This window comes from Orbicella franksi, chromosome 13 (genome assembly GCF_964199315.1).
Source record: "Orbicella franksi chromosome 13, jaOrbFran1.1, whole genome shotgun sequence".
Lineage (NCBI taxonomy): Eukaryota > Metazoa > Cnidaria > Anthozoa > Scleractinia > Merulinidae > Orbicella > Orbicella franksi.
The window spans coordinates 13,774,699-13,792,823 of record NC_138157.1 but is presented as its reverse complement, the minus strand read 5'-3'; the positions used below and the strand labels follow the sequence as shown (position 1 = coordinate 13,792,823).

The 18,125-nt window shown below is 38.2% G+C and overlaps 1 protein-coding gene across 1 annotated transcript; it reads left to right on the top strand.

Moving 5' to 3' along the window:
* The first annotated feature begins 25 nt into the window (after positions 1 to 25).
* On the top strand, positions 26 to 16,917 carry LOC145466838 (RAB11-binding protein RELCH homolog). Its single transcript, XM_081450554.1, has 31 exons — positions 26 to 323; positions 883 to 975; positions 2,063 to 2,134; positions 2,902 to 2,969; positions 3,084 to 3,197; positions 3,624 to 3,874; positions 4,705 to 5,047; positions 5,518 to 5,597; positions 5,937 to 6,012; positions 6,280 to 6,375; positions 6,998 to 7,110; positions 7,501 to 7,591; positions 7,848 to 7,919; positions 8,087 to 8,227; positions 8,817 to 8,981; positions 9,724 to 9,874; positions 10,231 to 10,278; positions 10,361 to 10,523; positions 10,952 to 10,977; positions 11,073 to 11,170; positions 11,371 to 11,419; positions 11,585 to 11,658; positions 11,814 to 11,920; positions 12,631 to 12,730; positions 12,883 to 12,965; positions 13,068 to 13,131; positions 13,259 to 13,397; positions 13,821 to 13,937; positions 14,509 to 14,597; positions 14,667 to 14,728; positions 15,078 to 16,917. Exons 1-31 carry the CDS (start codon positions 86 to 88, stop codon positions 15,205 to 15,207), a joined length of 3,513 nt encoding a protein of 1,170 aa, XP_081306680.1. The 5' UTR covers positions 26 to 85; the 3' UTR covers positions 15,208 to 16,917.
* Positions 16,918 to 18,125: the final 1,208 nt, after the last annotated feature.

Here is an 18,125-nt window from a genome sequence, read left to right as displayed (position 1 = left end):
GCGCATAATTATTCAGCTGTCCATCTGCAGGCTCCGAATCGTGTTTTAGTAGCCGCGCCTCCTGAAAATAAATAGCTTGCACAATATGGCGGATGCAGAGGAGGAAACCGAAGCAAATCCGCCACGACTAGCTGCGAGTGATTTCGATATATTCGCAGAAAAACTCCTGACGCACCAGCTTTTGTTAACTGCGCTTGAGTTGCACACGGAATTAGTTGAAGCAGGGCTGGAGCTTCCTCGTTTACGTGACTTTTTCTCCAATCCAGGAAACTTCGAACGCCAATACCAGACAAATTCAAGAGATGCGCCCTCTCCTGTCATGCGTGAGTTTTTTTTTTATAACAAATAGAACGTTTATTTTTATGTGATAAATTTGCAGTAAACGTGACATAAATGCCTCCCTTAGTTATTGTTTTATTTGCATGAGTTCAGCGTTATATATTTACATGTAGTTAACATGATTGTGTTCACTTGAGGCCGGAAATTTAATAAATGACCACATCTTTCCTAATTTCCTCGTTAACCGAGGAACACGACAGTGCCAAGAGGAATGGTGGATTATATCGTGGAATCCGAGAACCTGACTTGCATGAAGTAATCTTATATATCTTAGAGCCTTTTTAGAAAATTAATGACAGTATCAAGATTACCCGGTTACTTAAAAAAAAAAAAAACCTCCACTTCTTAACTTTAGATACACAAATGAAATAAAATTTGTATTACCATACAATAATGTGTACAGCTACCATGTGATATACCTATACTGCTGTCGTAAATAACTGGTGAAATTTAATCTAAAAGTCTGCTTCTGAACCTCACAGTTCCACGTACTGTTGTCGTATTCAATAATTTTATTATTATTAATTAATTCAAATTTCACAGCTCGTACATCAAGTATTGCCACCATTGATTCACTTGATGATTATACTCGTTATTCTGATGATGGTGTCAGAGAAACCGATGAAAAAGTTGCAGGTAGATCATCTGGGAAATATATAATGTTAAACAAATGCGGTGCACCTTTGATTGTGTGTTTCAAGTTATAAGATGTGTTGGACAACTCATCTGACCAATATTATGTATATTACATATCAATATTTATAGAAAGCTTAGTTTTTCTTGAAGATATTAAGTTTTCTTTGGCAGGTCTGTTTGGAAATTCCAGTTTGCTATTGTGTAGTTCCAGAACATATCCATACCCCCAGCAAAGGGATTCTTTTCCAAGACCCCCCTCTCCTCTGGAAATTCGAATTAAGCATCACACAATTTTTTCAGTGTTTGGTCTTACAGAACCCCTTGCCCTCAGGAAATTCCAATCCCTTTTGTTAGGGGAATAGGGATATTTTCTGGAACTGCACATAAGCATTCCCTACTGTTCAAGTTTCTCAATATAATCAAGTCTAAAAGCACATCTTTAATGCATCATTTTATTATGGCTTTACTGGGCAACAAGTCAACTTTTGAGAATTTTACAACCCAAGAAAATCAATCGCTTGGGGCCAAGTTCCCCATGCCATCCAAGCTTATCATGGTTTTTGTTCCCCATTATTTCTACCTCTCTCTAAACAAGATACAGTCTATTGCAGGGTTAATCCCAACATTAAATTCTGCCAGTAACTGCTTATACATGTACTTACTGTATCTGGGTAGGGTACAATTGGTATCAGTGGCAGATCTAGGAGGGGCAGGGACCCACCCCCCCTTATTTTGGGTAAAAAAAAAAAGAAGGAAGGAAGAAAAGTCAACAGGGCAAGCAAAAAAAACCAAACCAAAACAAAACAAAACAAAACAAAAATGCTCTCCCCCCTTAGCTCAAGGTCTGAATCTGCCACTGGGCACTATGGTAGTTAAGTATTAATATATAGTACCACACACTAATGCTTCCAGCCAGAGCTTGATTGATCCTGAGTCTAGTGCCCTAAATGACAACCCCATCTCTCTGTCACCCAATGAGTGCATATGCTGGCAGCCAATTACATTCGTCTCAGTTATTAAAATTACCATTAATCATGTTTTGACGACTAATTTATCACAAACTGGCTGTTTCATATTTTGATTTCAGTTTTGGAATTTGAATTGAGGAAGGCCCATGAGACAATTAAAGCTTTGAGGGGATCTCTGACAGAAGCAACTGGTAAATCTGATGAATTTCAGATAGTTTAGGAAAACAGTATTTTGAATTTCGTTACATTATTCTGATGCATGTTGTGTGCTGCAATGCTATAAATCACATCCATCCTGCTCACATCATATGTATAATACAGGATATAGACTTCGAACAGGTCTTACAGGGATTTCTACTTGAGTAATGAAAGTTAATTGATTTGCTTTGGTTTTACTTTGTTATGTTTAGCAGTCATGACTCATTCATGTTTTGTCTTGGCTACATGCATTTGCTTTGAGTTTTGATTGGTTCACTGGGTTGTCTGATAAGTGAACAACAAAATTTGATCGCTTAAGTTTAACTGATGTCGCAATGTATTGTAAATTTATTCTCTAGATTTTTTTGTTCTCTGCGTTTATAGTCATATACGATCAATTATTGTACATTTTTAGTCTTAATTTTTAGAATATACTAGGGCCGTTGATTATCTGTAAAATAGGTGATTTGCTAAGTGTAAAGCCCATGTTAAATAAAGTATTGTATTGTATCGTCTGACTCCATTATGACTGGCCACAAGGGTTTTAGTTCGATGATGTTCATTTGAAAGTGGCTCTGAGCTTTGCAAATTATTAATAGGATTTCCTCTTTGGGATAATCACCGAAAAAATGTGTACCTTCAGGTTTTATGATGCTGAAAAGAGTAGAAATGTATTTAACCACTCAATATATCACCATCTATCTAGGATTCTTTATTGCACCTGTAACTTGAACTGTAACTTTTTTAAATTCCATTTTAGAAACTGAGACTCCAGCCCTTGAGGGCATCCAGGGTGATCAGGCAGAGAGTGAACATCTATCTGGTGGGGTAAGGCAACAGATGGTTCTTGATTGTTATGTCCATGTAATTATGGAACAGTAGCCCAGTAACAGAATTGCTTCCTCAGTGTGAATTGAACAAAGTTTTGTGCTGTTTTATCAGGAGTCCCTGAGGCCACATGAAAAGCGAGCATTGAATTTCCTGGTTAATGAGTACTTATTGAAGAATGGCTACCGGATGACATCTGTAACTTTCTCTGATGAAAATGCTGATCAGGTTTGTTCCACGTATTCATTAATTTTTATGTATTGTATGTTTTTCTTTGTAGAATTGTATGATTGTTTTATCTAGTATTAAAAAATAATTGTGTGAATGCAAGCGAATTAAGGATGATATTAGAAAATTTTCTCAAAATTGCATGAGCTCTTACATTGTAGGCGGGTGCAATTTTCAAAGAATTTTCAAACTTCACTTGCAGTGATAATTTCCTAATTGCTTGTGAGCTTTCATACAATTGCTCATTTATCAGACAACTGAGAAAAATTACTAACTTTTGCACATAAAATTGCACTGCAGTGCAAATGAAAACTTAACAATAAATTGGCCTGCTGTCAGCCAATCACAATGACAGAAATAATTTTCTTGGTCGTAGATTATAATAATGTTTATTTTTATGTTTATTTATATTGCACATATTTCCAGGACTTTGAAGACTGGGATGATGTTGGTCTGAACACTGCAAAACCTCCAGATTTACTGCATCTCTACAGAGACTATGGACACCATACTGTGCCTGAGGTCATGCTGGTGTTAAAATCGGTGAAGGAAGAAAAAGCAAACCTGGAGGAAGAATATGCCAATTTACAAGAGGAGTGTAAACGACTTCAAGAAGAAATAGGAGAATTAAAATATGAGAACCATACACTAAATGAAACTGTGGAAAAACTAGAAAGGTAACATTTATAATGAGTAATATCCATGTGTAACTGAAAGTGATTAAAGAGATTTATTCTTCAATAGATATGTACAAGGTTTTAAGTTATCACAAAAACTGAAGTCTCAATTTATCCTATATTTTCTATACTAATCTTCTCCTCGATGAAACTTGATAACACGTAAAAAAAATCATGCTGAAAGCACAAAGGAGTGGGGTTTTACCGTGCCAATCAGACTTCTTGACTACCTGCTTAAATTCCTACATAGAATTTGGTTAAGTTCTTAAAAGGTGCGTTTATACTAAGTCTTGTGAACTTACTCACGATGTTCAGTTGAAGTGGAACAGGAAAAATCTTTTGAATACAAGCAGCAGCCCCTGTGAAAGTTAAAACAAACAAGCAAAAGACTGCGAGAGAAATGAAGGAAGGGATTTTCAGTGAGATGTTTGCTCCACTCTCCATGGTTATCAACAAACAAAGCCAAACAAGTTGGGCAACTTTGAGAGTTGATATGACTACCTGGCAAATGGACGAAAACTCCTCTTATAAAGGCTTGTTTGCCGGAGCAGTCTAAATACGAGCAGGAAGCTCAAACAACAACAACAACAACAACAACAACAACAACAACAACAACAACAACAGTAACAACAGCAACAGTGCACTAGTCATCTTCCCTCTGTATCTGTGTGGTTTTCGCCAGTGCCTGATGGTTTTTCTTTTTTTCTTATAAGAGATATTCAGCAGTATGCATGTATCTTTACTTATTATAATTAACATTACTTTGTTCAACGTTCTATTTATTTAAACCTTCATGATTGGGCGAACTGCTTTACTTTTATCGTTGGCAGTGAAGTGAAGGAAATCGCTGACTCACCACGACCATCTGAGAATGCTTCTAGAAGCCCTGTACAAAACACTGGTTTATTTGAGACAAGTACAGACGATGTGGTAACACCCACGACTGAATCATCAACAGAGATTGTAAACGCCAGTGACAACAGTAACGAGGCACCCAATGTTAGTGATGAGATTGACGAACATACTGAGATTGAGTCAGACAGTAAAGAAGAAGTCGATGGAAGTAAAAAGTGTGTTGATGGGCAGAATGAAACGACGAGATTAGCTGACGCTGAATTTGATCAAGGAAATCCTGCTGATGACAGCATAGAGTCTTCGGTGACACAAGAGAGGGTGAGCTCTTGCTAGCTGCTGATTTTCGGGGCGGTAGAATGTTGGGTGGAAGTGAGGAGGAACGTTAAGCAAGCGTTTCTTTTCCTTCTTTCTCGCGTTTTCCTATCCCCGACCCTTTCCCGACCCCTTCCCCGACCCCTTCCCCGTTTGCACTTACTGTACAACTCAAGCTATTTCTTGTAAGGATCTGGTGTCCAAGACCAGCAATCACGCTTCTCAGTTCTTTGTTACAAAGTAAACACGCAGATTCCTGTACAGTACTGAGGACAGGGCGTTTTTTGTCTTTTCACCTACATGTAATACAAATGTTTGTACTAGATTTTCCATTCTCAACGAACAGGAAGTTTCAATACCTCATATCCATATTCTACACATGTAACTTACAGCAAAGAAGAGAGAATACATTGTTATTTAGTTTTAGCGAGTAGGTTCTATCTGCCCATTCGCCTAAAGTCTTTTTTTTTTCTTAGCGCGACAGCCCTCAAGTTAGCCCTATACCCCCATCTTCACCGGCGAACGGGAATGCAGAGAAGGAGAAGATGTCATCTAGGTACAGTTACGACTAACATAATTTGGAAATTATAATAGGCACAAATGAACTGTAGCGACGTAAGCGTGCAATACACGGGATAAGACGAGGCGAACCCCACGTGGTTTAATGCTGGAGGTAAACGCCCGACAAAACCAAGTGGTTCATGAGCTAAATCTGTGAAGTTTACGTGACGAAACCACGGGGTTCAAGAGACGTAACCTTGCAAGGTGCTAGTGCGACAGTTGAAGTTGGGAATGGCGATTACGTTAACCCTCATCCCCGAGATCTACTTTCCATTTGAGTTTCAGTGTTGCGTAAATGTTCTCTTTCTTACGGCAAGTTTAATTTTCCTTTCAGAGTGACGTCATCATCCTTTAGAGAGGCACTACTGTCCTTTACGCATGTGCAGTTAGAGAACAGGCTTTCCAATGAGGTAAGTCATGGCACTTTCAAACTATAAGCGAAGTGGCGCATTTGCTAAAAAAAAAACATCTTCAGCTTCAGGCGGTATAACAAACCTCACGGAATGTAACGAGTCTCGCGGTAACGAATGTCGCGGTAACAAGTCTCGTTATAACGATTCTCCCGGTAACGAATCTCTCACTACAAGGAAGTTTCCGTTTAACTGTCGTACAAGTGTAGTAGTTCCTCTATGTTACCTATATTTGTTCTGTTCACTATAGTGTCTGTTGTGTTGAAGGTTTGCAAGCTTTCCAATGCCGACGAGAACGTTGTGTTGATTCTTGCGAGATGTTTGCCTCACATTGTACCTAATGTGCTGTTGAATAAAAGAGAGGTAAGAAATAACAGAAGCCGTGTATACTGTAGAACTGCTTCGAGAAAGGTTGTCCAACAAAAGCGTATAAACGCACACTTCAGTATCGAAAGGTATTATGGATAATGGTGGATTGAAACTCAAGGTGTTTTAGCGTGATAGGAGGAAACAACATAAATACGTGCATTCATGCTTTCTCTTTGGTTCTTTTTGCTGAAACTGAACACCATGAATCTCAACGAAGAAACTATAAGCTATCACTACCCATAATACCAATCACCATTCGGCATTGTCACTTACGCCTTTACGCTTTTGTGAGACAACCTTTGTCGTAACAGCAGTATACCTAGGTGCTTTCCGTCACGTTGAAAAACGAATAAAGATCGCGCGTCGAACCGAAAAGAAAAAGAAAGCAACGACAGCAGAGTTTTCTCTCTCTAACTCTAGGAATGTCAACAAAAAAAGTGTTAAGTAATTATTTTAAGAACGGTGCAAAACATCATGCAAAACTGCTCTGTCCCCGAATTCATCTTCTTTCACAAATGAATATACAGTATACCATATAACGACCGTATAATGGCTTCGTAGTCAATTTGATAACAGTTTTTTTTTTCTTATTTGTTATATTTTTTATTTTGTCTAGGAATTAATTCCAGTCATTCTGTGTTCAGCCATTCACCACCCGGAAGCTAAAGAAAGAGACAACCTTCTTCACATGTTGTTTAATCTCATTAAGCGACCAGATGAAGATCAGAGGTATAAAGAAGGTGCTTCTTTAACAGATACATGTAAAACATGTCATTATCATGATCACGATAGCAGTTTCAATTGTTTCCGAACGATGACGGCTGCAGTGATGGTACAATACAGGCGTTCCATTAGTTGGGGCGCCACGCTGAAATTAACTCACGAAAATAATTATAGGCGAGAGGGACGTCGCGGGAAGGTGTTGCTCCTCGCACCAAGCCCCTCTCTCTTTATCTCGCCCGCCGTGTTTTTGTGCTGCGCCTCAATTGAACGCCTGGTAGTCGGGTTGATGCTAATGCAGCGGTGGTATAATTCCTTGCGTTTGCCCTGTTACACTGCTGTGGTGCCTAATCCGTTAATAACTAATCAAGCCCTTGCTTTGTTGTGATGATGACATAGGCAGATGATCATGAGTGGTTGCGCCGCTTTTGCGCAGGTCGTGGGATCAACACGGATCGAGGCCGAGCTTTTACCACAATGGTGGGAACAGGTAAGAGGTATTAATTGTCATATTGAATACCAGGATTTTCACAGGCGGGCTTTTTCCCTATAGATGTTCAAACCAGGTGGGCAAAGTCATCCTAACAGTCGGTCAATTTGCCCTGTGCTCGGCCCTTAATGAAACCTCTGGTTCACTATTGCTAACTGGGTCGTCTTTAGTGGTTACGGTTTCAAACTGAACTCGTAGGGCCTTTTGTAGAATAAAACTGAATTGAAAAACTTGATAAGTGTTTTCTTTTTTGCAGATCGGCCACAAGTACGTGGAAAGAAGACTCCTTGTTGCGGAGGCTTGTGGTGGATTAGCGCCTTACTTACCGGTAAATAAAAACTGACTTGCATTCTGTGTTTACGAATACGACCCTGGGGAAAGATAACTTTGTATTTGTTAACAGACTTCCAAAAAATGTTCCTATGCTTTTTGTCTCTTAGCAACTTATCCTAGTTGCTAAGAATGGTCCTTATCGTGTTTTTCTCTTCTTTCTAGGATTATATTCGTAGTTCTTTAGTATGGTCCATGTTGAAACAAATGCTTAGCGACGATCGAAACGAGGCTGTCCGAGAAGCGGTCACTAAGAGTCTGGCACTAGTGGTGGCCTTTATAGAAAACGTGGATAAATATGAGCAGGTAATAGAGTAAAAACCCCGCGCGAAAGAATCTAGTGGTTTAAGAACATGCTGGCAGAAATTTAATACCCAAAAATATAAAAACCTGTTTAGCCAAGCAAGATCGAGTAAGTTCTTATATGTGGGTTACAGTTAAATTATGATGAACATTTTAACCAAAGAAGTGTGACTTTGAGATGGTAAATTTATATTACAAGAAAATACCTAATACAGTTGTGAATAAATACTGTATTTATTTTTCTGGTAATCAACAACTACATCTCCTTCATACAAATTACGAACCTAATAAAGAACCTACTTAGCCTAAATTGCCAATAACTACCCCAAAATACAAGAACCTACTTTGCCAGACTATATATAGGTGTTTACTTGCAGGTTTTTACTGCTGAAGTGTTTTTTTTTAGCAAGTTTAGTATCTAAGGCCTTTTGGTGAAACCCGCTGTCCCCCATCAACTATCCGTTCTTGCAAGGGTAACGATAAGCGATCATTTTTTACCCTATCTAGTTTGCTGGCTTAAAAAATGTCTGCTAAGCTTAAGCACATACTCTTAAGCGACGTCAGTGATGTTAATGCATTTCTTTTTCTCTAGGCGTATGAACTTCTGGTAGAAACCTTATTTGACGTGTCAGAAAAAGTGTCCAAAACCTCCATGGAAGTGTTCTTATCGTCCTTTGCCACATGGGCTCAGGATCTTGGTAGAATAGAGTCTCATCTTTTTACGTCGCTTATCTCTAACTTGGAAAATTCTATCAAGGTGAGTTGAGTTAGGTATTGCACTACGTACATTTTTTTTCCATCGTCACCATTCCTTTTAAAGGTATTGTTCGTACACCGTCATGGGAAGACTGAAGCGCCTGATATACTATATGTGGCGCGTTAGTTTTTTCAAGCAAACAATTTATTTTTTGCCATTAAGCAGGAGTTTCTTTCGGCGCTTGTGTGTTACTCAAGAAAATGTTGTTTAGTAATTACACGATGCTTTGTTTATACTCTACTTTCAAGTGAAATATTGTTTTAAAATTTGAAAGTGATATTAACGTTTTAAATACGTTTGTAGCTGGTAGTTTTATTGCATGGCCGAGTGATTTAGGGCGCTGGTGTTGTAATCTGGAGGTCCCGGGTTCAAGGCCTCCGCCCTGCCACTAGCGGGATTTGTTTGTCGGTAGTCCCGAGTTCAAATTCTCGGTCACACTTTGTAAATAGCCAACTGGTCTGCCTCCTGCCAGTTGGAATTTTTAACTTTGTTACGTTTATTTGAAATATTTGTTTCCTTCAGTTTGTTTTAGTGGCATGCCTGTAAACTAGCTAAGCTTACTGCTTGTATAGCTAAGTGCATGAACACTGTAAATGAGATTTACTTTTACATTTTACATTTACATTGTCTCCAGTAGTGATTTTATTGTAAAGAGTCTGACTTTTTTCAATAAAGGCTTCGTTCAAAATCGCGACACGTTTTTGCAGTTACTAAGCATTTGTTAATGCTCTTTCTGATATAGGATCTTGAACAAGTTCAAGAACTAGCCAATGAATCGGACGATATCGAGAAAGTACACAAGACATTAGAAACCATTCAGACCAGACTTCCTCGCTGTATTCAGGTCATCACGTCGCTTATTCCAGCGCTGTTTGCATCAGTTCTACGGACAGGTAAGGGGTAACGTGGAAACACGTCTTGTTTTATGGATTTACCGAGAGCCATTGACATCCCTCAAGGCTCCATGTTGCGTCAGTTGTTTGTAAACCTCACTTGATAAAGTTTTGTTTGTTTTTCGCATTAAGATGGTCGACTTGAAGAACGAATGCCTTTGTTTACGTGCTTTTGGAGGCGTGTTTGCTTGCTGTTATACCATGAGAACACATAAGTTACAGAAATAATTTTACTTAATTACGTCCTATAGAACACTCGTGTACTGAAACAGTAAGCAACTTAACACCCTCCTTCCGGACTTTTACTTCCATGTTTTTTCAACCTCTTCTCCCTACTTTCTGTTTCTTTTATTTAGCGCCATTTGCCAAAAAACCTGAAGATGTTGAACGCTATAACGTGCCAGGTATTTGCTGTCGTTTTCTATACCAGTACCAAAACGAAAGACTAAGTATAGAAGTAATGAACTGTTGATTTCTTTTTACTAGTTGCTCCAGATAGATTTTTACCACCATCATCGCCGCTGACCGATGTCGAGACGATTTTTGGCGGGAACCAGACAGTCGCCTTCCATGTACGCCGATTTGATAAACACGTGTCTGAGGATCACTTTGATTCGTGGGAAAGTCTGTCTTGGGTCCATTATGAATGGTAAGTGGATCTGAAAAAAAGGTTGCATTAGTTTGCTCGCCGCCTGGGAGTATTGGTGTACAGCGATGCGGTAATACCGCGTCCAGGTCCATGCGGAACTTGTCTGCCGCGAATTGACCGCGGTCGGATGCCTTTCTCAACCTCATTCTCAGTTGTCAACTCTTGTACACTCTTTTACTGACAATGTTCAAATAAGTTGATCTACAAAAAAAAAAAGGCAATCTTTATTATCACTGTTTGTCATTGCCACTAAAAACAACAGAAGCAGGAGCAAAATTGTGACCGATTATAACAAAAGATTAAAGGATCTGTAGAGAATGACTGAAGTAAAACGTAAAATAGAGCTGGGAAAGGCTATTGTGTTTTTTAACTAAAATTCGCTGTTTCCTTTTACCGATTGAGAAAAAAGGTTCTTTTTCTTTTCGCAGTTTACCAAATCTCTGTGAAATTGTAGGTGAGTACATTTGTGTCTTTTATTTTGCATAAGAAAGGTAGTCTTGTTTTCTCTGTGTCAAAGGAATGTACCAAACAACCTTTTTGCTTTTGTAGGAAAAGTCGATGTGTCCTTGACAGATAGTGTACAGCAGCTGATTTCACTTTTTCGTTCATTGTGCATCACTTTTGGAAAACCATACTCAGACAAAAAGGTGAGTATTGACTGCAAATAAAACCAATTAAGGAGCGTCGTTGTAAACAAATGAGCGCGTGCTATTTTCATTTTCATGCACGGTTAGTTTCAAAGAGAATAAAGACGACTTTTTGCACAACCTGTTTATTGTGTATTTGTTAAACTGACCGAAATTTTCTAGCGAAAAAGGATTGCTCAACTTGCCACTTGTGTTTGCAGATAAAACCATTTTGTATGGAAAGACTAAATGTTCTTGCTTTGAAAGATGGTGAGTATGGCGGTCCATATTGGAGTTGCTTTTGGAAACCCATTTACTTCTTTTAAATTCAGTCGTCTTGCAAATGTCACAAAATCTGAATCTTTGTATTGTTTCTTATAAAGCATATTTCAGTTGATGTTATGGTATTGTAAAATGTACTTTCCTGGTTTTTAGAAAGACGAGAACGTCTTCTATCCAGTGCTTCTCTTCCTGTTCTGGCCGCTGGAGTCCTGGGCTGCTTCAATGCGGTAAGCTTTAGTTGAGTTGGGGTGGGGGGGGGGGGGGGGAGGGGTATCATAACAAAAACCTGTGTCTTCATATTTATTTGCGTCAGTCTTAGCCTGGTATCAGGAATCTGTTTGTATAGTAAGGATTCTTATACGTTATGTCATGTCCTTATTAGGAGGAAGATATGTCTGAATTGACGTCACTGCTACGTCATTCGGTAATTGCACTGGCGGAAGCCTCGGCTCCACTCGATGGTCCACTAATAATGTACCAGGAATTAAGGTGAGTGAGGTCTGCATTTAAAGGAGCTCAGTCACGGTATTTTAAGTCATTTTGACCACGCACAACTTTACCTTTAAACTGAAGAACACCTGAAAATAGTAGTTTACTAAGATAGAAAAACACCAAAGAGATAAGAGTAAACCTTAAAGGAACAAGGATGGAAGATTAACACGGATTAAAAAACATGCGCATGCGCAAACCGTGACGTAGCTCCTTTGAAATAAGTTTTTCTCTACTGGAGTAAAGTGAACCATTTTAAACTTTATTTCTTGTATTGGTAGAAGAGGGCAAATTTGAATTGATTGTCGAATGTTTTAACGATTTCGCATCGCTGACTTGTACGAATAGTTCAAAGCAAAAATCATGCCGCGTGCTGTAAATGGATGCCTTTTAAACTTTATTTAATAATACTCATAACATTAAGTCATTTCTATTGATCCTACTTAGATTTTATCGCATTGCGTTTATTTTTACTTTCTTATTACCTTTTTATTGTATTGAATTGTTAATTCAGACAGATGTTTTGAATTCTATTTTGTTTAAATAAGGACCATTACTTACTCAACCAAACAGAACAAGTATCAGAGAGACTGCAACAATTTTATTGTAAACAAAAATGAAAATTAGCTTAAACCATGAGTTCTGGGGTTCCCATGCCAGTTTCTGTTAAAGTGAAGTAATTAATACTGTTCATGTTATTTTTATTTCAGTACTTCGTCCCGGTGTCATCAAATTCTTATTGGTGTTCTGTGGGAGATTGTTGTGCACTCCAATGCGTCTGTTCGCTGCTGTGCAGCTCCATTATTCACGGTAAGTTAGCGCAAGTTAAAAATATTTAATTTTCTGTTTTTGATTCCTCTTCAGATTTCCCTAGTTTTGACAATCCTTGTTCTTTTTTTAAACACTTGTCGAAGTCTGCGCAGTGTTGTGTGCTGCGTAACATTGACATTTTTCTTTTTCAGGTTTTATTGAAAGGTGTTGATCTGGATTTAATTAGCAGAAAGGTTCTGCCAGCCCTCGTAACATTAGCTTCAGATTCGCAAATGTAAGTTTAACCGGGGATCTTTAACTCTCAGTGGTTCGCAACGTATGTTTTCCTTTTGCACTAAAAAATAAGTTTGATATGTTAAAATTGTATCATTTGCAGGTCAGTAAGGACGGCAGCTATTCCTGCATTTGGTGCAATAGTAGAAAATGTTACAGATAAAACGGTAAGAGATACTCTTCAAGTATGCAACCGTCTCTTTTTGCATGGACCTCGTCCCACACCTGTCAATGGGGCAAGAAATGTTACGAGAATAGGAACATATTAATCAAGGTTTTGTTTACTTTGGTCAGATATTAGAGAAAGTTTACGTACAGTTCCAGTCATTTCTTGAAGACCCGCAATACAAAGATCAACATGAACTTCAGGCTACAATGATCAGAACATTTGGCAAAGTGGCACCTCATGCGGAACCGCATTTTAGGGATGAAGGTAGCGTAGAAGCAAAACTTGAATGCTGCTGTTTGATTGTTTTTCTTTCAATATATACTCGACCCGAAACAAATCTGTCCAATCTAAAGCAGTCTCAGGGAAAGTGGCATCGTACAAACACGAGGCTTAGAAACCGGTCTGTGGGGACTTAACACCAGCTTAACATTGAATACCTGGAATCGTTTGGGCCTCAAGCATAAGCTTTATGTATGATTGGTGTGTTATCCCCCGCGGCCCCCCCTCCCCCCAACAAAAAAAAAAACATTCATCGACCAATCATTGGCCACGCGTGCGTGGTTTCCCATGTGATTTTGGCTGAAAACGTGTACCTATTCTCCACGACTTTTCTAGGACGTTGACTCCCTACGTTAATCTGCAGTTCAACTTACAATTTAGAACCTCCTGCTGTTGTTTTCCCACTAGTTCTCTTACCGAGGCTGGTCGTAATGGCAACGATAAACAACCAGTCACCAGACGAAGACAGGCGGAGGGAGATTGCTCTGGAGTTAATGGAAGCTTACGTGTCTTTGACGTGCTGTTGTATCTTTTTTACTTAGCTTTATTTTTTCCCTTTCACTACATCTCTTCCCTTTGTTGTTTTTTTAATCCTCGACATGTTTTCGTCGCTATAGCGTAAAACTCTGAAAAAGAAACGATTCATGGTCTCATTTTACATTTCGTATTTCGTGAGTATGAATATAGTCTGTAGCTACATTCCACCTAAACCTCAAAGTCAAAGTCCTCGTTCAGCTATTTTATTTAATTATTAACTATTGTGTGCCAGGAAAAGAAGAGATCTTGCAGCGGAAGGAGCAATGGACATATGGTCATTGTTTTAGCGTGGATATCGTTTTTGTGTTGTTTTTGGACCACCTGGCTTAGGCAGCTTTTACTTTTGTTTCAAGTCAATTTTGTTTCTCCTGGTACTGTAGTGTTTGATTGTTGCCCTTCCCCTTTTACCCTTTTATAGCGCTTTGCATAACTAGTACTAACTGTAATATGTGTGTGGTACTTTCACATTATAACTTTTGGTCTTTAAAGATTTTTAAATCGATCGTTGTGAAACAAAATTATTATTGTCGTTACTGTTTTTTTTTCTTGACCATTTGAGTCATTTCTATTGATGTATTAAATGATTACATCATCCCAGGACTCCGCGCAGTCAAACAGGACATCGAGGCCCTGGCACCGGACTGTGAGGTAAGACTTCTTTGTTTTCCTATAAAGATCAACTTTCACTTGTAAGTAATTTTCTTCTCTTTTTGGCAGGAGACCGTTCATCTGCTTCTTAAAGAATGTGAAGTGAAAGCGGACCAGAAGTCTTTTCCACAGTAAATATCTACAATCCTGGTCAAAAGTCTTGGGACACTTTGCACTTTTGCCAACATATGGTCTTTCTGTCCGCCTCTCGCTCCCCACCCGCAACACAATGTTGATGTTGATTCATTCAAAGTAGACCCACTATTCCAACATTGTATTGGGGGGGGGGGGGGAGGGAGGAGGGAAGGGGCCCCCAGAAAATTGAATAATGACTTCCCACGTCAAAATAATGTGTCACCAGTTGGCACTTCGTCAAGTGTCCCAGGACGTTTGTATCATGAGTATTCATCTATTTTTGGTGATTTTTTTTCACTTATTTATTTATGAACTGATTTTTTTTTTTACTGTTTCGTATGACAGCCTTGCAGCGGGTAGCAAGATAGGACAGGAAATCAAAAGCACTTTTATTAGTGGATTCCATAGATTAAAAGATGCCCCGAGACCTAAGATGGCGGACATTTTTAAAAAGAAAGATCGGTTTGATTCTTGACATGCGCCGTAACTGTGGTCAGAACTGCATCGAGGCTGGTCAGCAGGCCCTTGTTGCCATACGGACTTGGTGCAGCTTATGGAGAAAATTTTTCCAGTGAAGCTGGGAATGGTACATTCACGCTGTCGTAAAAGGTTGACAACAGTTTAGAAAAGATGTGCGATCTGAGTAAAACGCTGCAAAGGAATAGTACTCTCGTAACCAATGTTCAAAGTAATTTAAGGCGAATATCTTCAAAGAGATCAGCGGTGACGTAGGGACGTCTTAAGAGAAAATGGCCACCGTTGTTGACTGTGTGTTTTTTCCCTAGAATTAGTAATATCAAGCCCTAAAATTAACTGAAGGTAACTCAGTGCTAGTAGTTCTGTAAATTTCTTATTTCTGGTACAGACCGTCAGCTGTAAACTAGTTTTTAATACGCCAACTCATCTGAGTAAGTTTTTCCTTTTATAAATTGTGCTATTTAGCATACATGTTTTCTTCTTCTTATATATGGAAAAATTGTTCAATGTTTTCAAACTTGTACACCTTAAAGATGCGTGGAGTATTGAAGAAAAAAAAAGATTGTGAAAGTGAACGGCGAACGCGAGCAAACACCAAGGCGCACTATAAGGGTCATTCATTGCTTTTAAACCTAAATAATTTCGTATCATTAATGTTTAAATTGAATAATGAATTATAATGTTAGCTTTACGCATTTGACATACGCATGTACAGCGTTTGAGATAATATTTATGTTTGGGTAACTTTGTGTTTGGTTCCGTTCCTCGTTTCCCAAAGTGAAGTGTTCTAATGAACAACAACAAAAAAATGCATACAAACAATCTTTTCAATGTGAAATACCGACGAAAGGAAAACTATCCCATATTATCCTCTAATTTTTGCTAATGTCTTACTGGCTCTTAATTGAAAAAGTTTAACCTGATCTTCCCAGAGATCCCCTCTTTTACAGTGCGCCTTCGTGTTGAAGGATTTGTGTCAATGTATCTTGTTGGGGTTTTGATCTAGTTTAAAAATTTTCAAACCCCTTTTTATATTTGATTTCCTTTGCCTGTTGTTTATTATACCACAATCCAAAAGCAAGCGCAAGAATAAAAAAATGCTTGAAAATAAATCAAACCAATCACTAATTTAAACCACATCATAATTAGAAACATTGGTGTAGATTACTTTTAACATTTAGCTGTAGTATTTATCTACATGGAATTCAGGTTCTCGTTGCAAAAACAAGTGATCAGTGAGTGCAAAATAGTATCTTAATGTGCAAACAAGTTCTTACAATTTAACATACTCAAAAAGAATAGGCTAGGCAATGATATTTGTTAGTAACAAAAAACGTAGTGTTTTCTTGATAACTGTTCATAGCTTTCTAAAAGCTTAGGATTATAAATTGTACAAAATTAAGAGTCGTCGGTAATCCTAATTCATGCCTTGCTAAATTTTGAATTAAAATAACATACAATAAAAGTTAAAAATAGGGTTTGTGCAAGTCGTTAAGTTGGAAAACATGCACAGCAACTATTTTAGGCCGTTATGAAATGTAATTTCTTTTTCAGTCAGTACGTTCTTGGAAATAGTTGTAAATTAAAACTGACGCAAAGCAGATATTTTGTCGACGTACGAAGAGAAAGCATTATTCTTAAATATTGTGTAAATATAACACACCCTACGTGACGACAGTGAATAAAATCGACCTTGTTTAAGAAAGAAGCTTGGAGTCCTATTTTTTTGTTGTGTATCTCGCACACAGACATACAGACCTCCTGCCCGGTTAATAAGAGCTTAATCTTGCCCGACGGAAATTCTCCCGTACAGACCGACTAAGCCCGGTTAATAAGATGTTTATTATAATGGCAAACAAGAACATTTAATTCGTTTAATGTAACTGGTTTGTGCTAGCTGACATTTTGTTTGCGAACGGCGATGAGCTGAACTGAAATCTGCCAAATTTTGCTCGTCCTCTTTACTTTTTTTTCTCATTAGGCTTCTTGGCACTTCCATAAGTAAATGTTTTTAGAGGAAAATAGTCAACATTTAATTTTTGTACTTTTTCACCGCAAAATATAACCGGTCCAGATGCCGGTCTAAATGGGAAAATCTAGACCGCGGTCAATATCGATTTCAACCAATCAAATTCATGAATTCGGTAGTTCCCAGTCCTTCAAGACAGCCATATAATAATATATGTTTAATACTTTGCAGTTAAGGAGATAAGAGGATTTCCATCGCCCTCCTTGTCGAGAAAGAAGTTCGGTGTGATTCTGGTAAATCGAAGTTACTAACACAGTGATCCCCAGACTTCGCACTTTCTAAGTGTTTTTCTTTACATGCTTCTTATAATAAGACGTCGGATTTATTCGCTCTAGTCGAGCTCAGGATCTGGTTCTTTCTACATCACGCAGGTGCAGCTCGACTGTAGTCATAATCTTCCTGTTTAACACCCATGCCCAAAAACTCATTGTGACATGCCTCATAATTATTCAAACGCCTTTAAGTGATATGCATTTAAATTTGACAAAACAAAATATATAAAAATAAAAATAAATAAATAAAAGGAAACCTTGGGAGGATAGTTTTTCCTAAAAGAAATAAAAGCAAGGACACATGGAGTAATTGAATTAAAGAAGTCTTCATTTGCAAGTAAATGGATGTTTCGCCATTTCTTTTATCTGATCCCGAGGTAGCAGCTGCTTGTGGAAATGTCAGTAATTACGCAAATTCAAAACAGAGAGATGTAAAGAGTTCATTACTAAGTGCGTTTAAATTAATTCGCGTTTTTGCCAACACATTTCCTTCCTTTCCAATTTGCAGCAGTAAGCAAAGCCTTTTCTCAGAATTTTGATGGCAAGGTATTTTTTACGAACTCATTTTATGATCGTCCCTTAATGATTGTTTAAAATTATTTGAAAAATCTTAAT

Coding starts and splice junctions, on each gene's coding strand:
- LOC145466838 (XM_081450554.1), top strand. CDS start 86: ATGGCGGATGCAGAGGAGGAAACCGAAGCAAATCCGCCACGACTAGCT. Junction 7,920..8,086: donor GATTAGCGCCTTACTTACCG/GTAAATAAAAAC, acceptor TCTTCTTTCTAG/GATTATATTCGTAGTTCTTT. Junction 11,659..11,813: donor TCCTGGGCTGCTTCAATGCG/GTAAGCTTTAGT, acceptor TGTCCTTATTAG/GAGGAAGATATGTCTGAATT.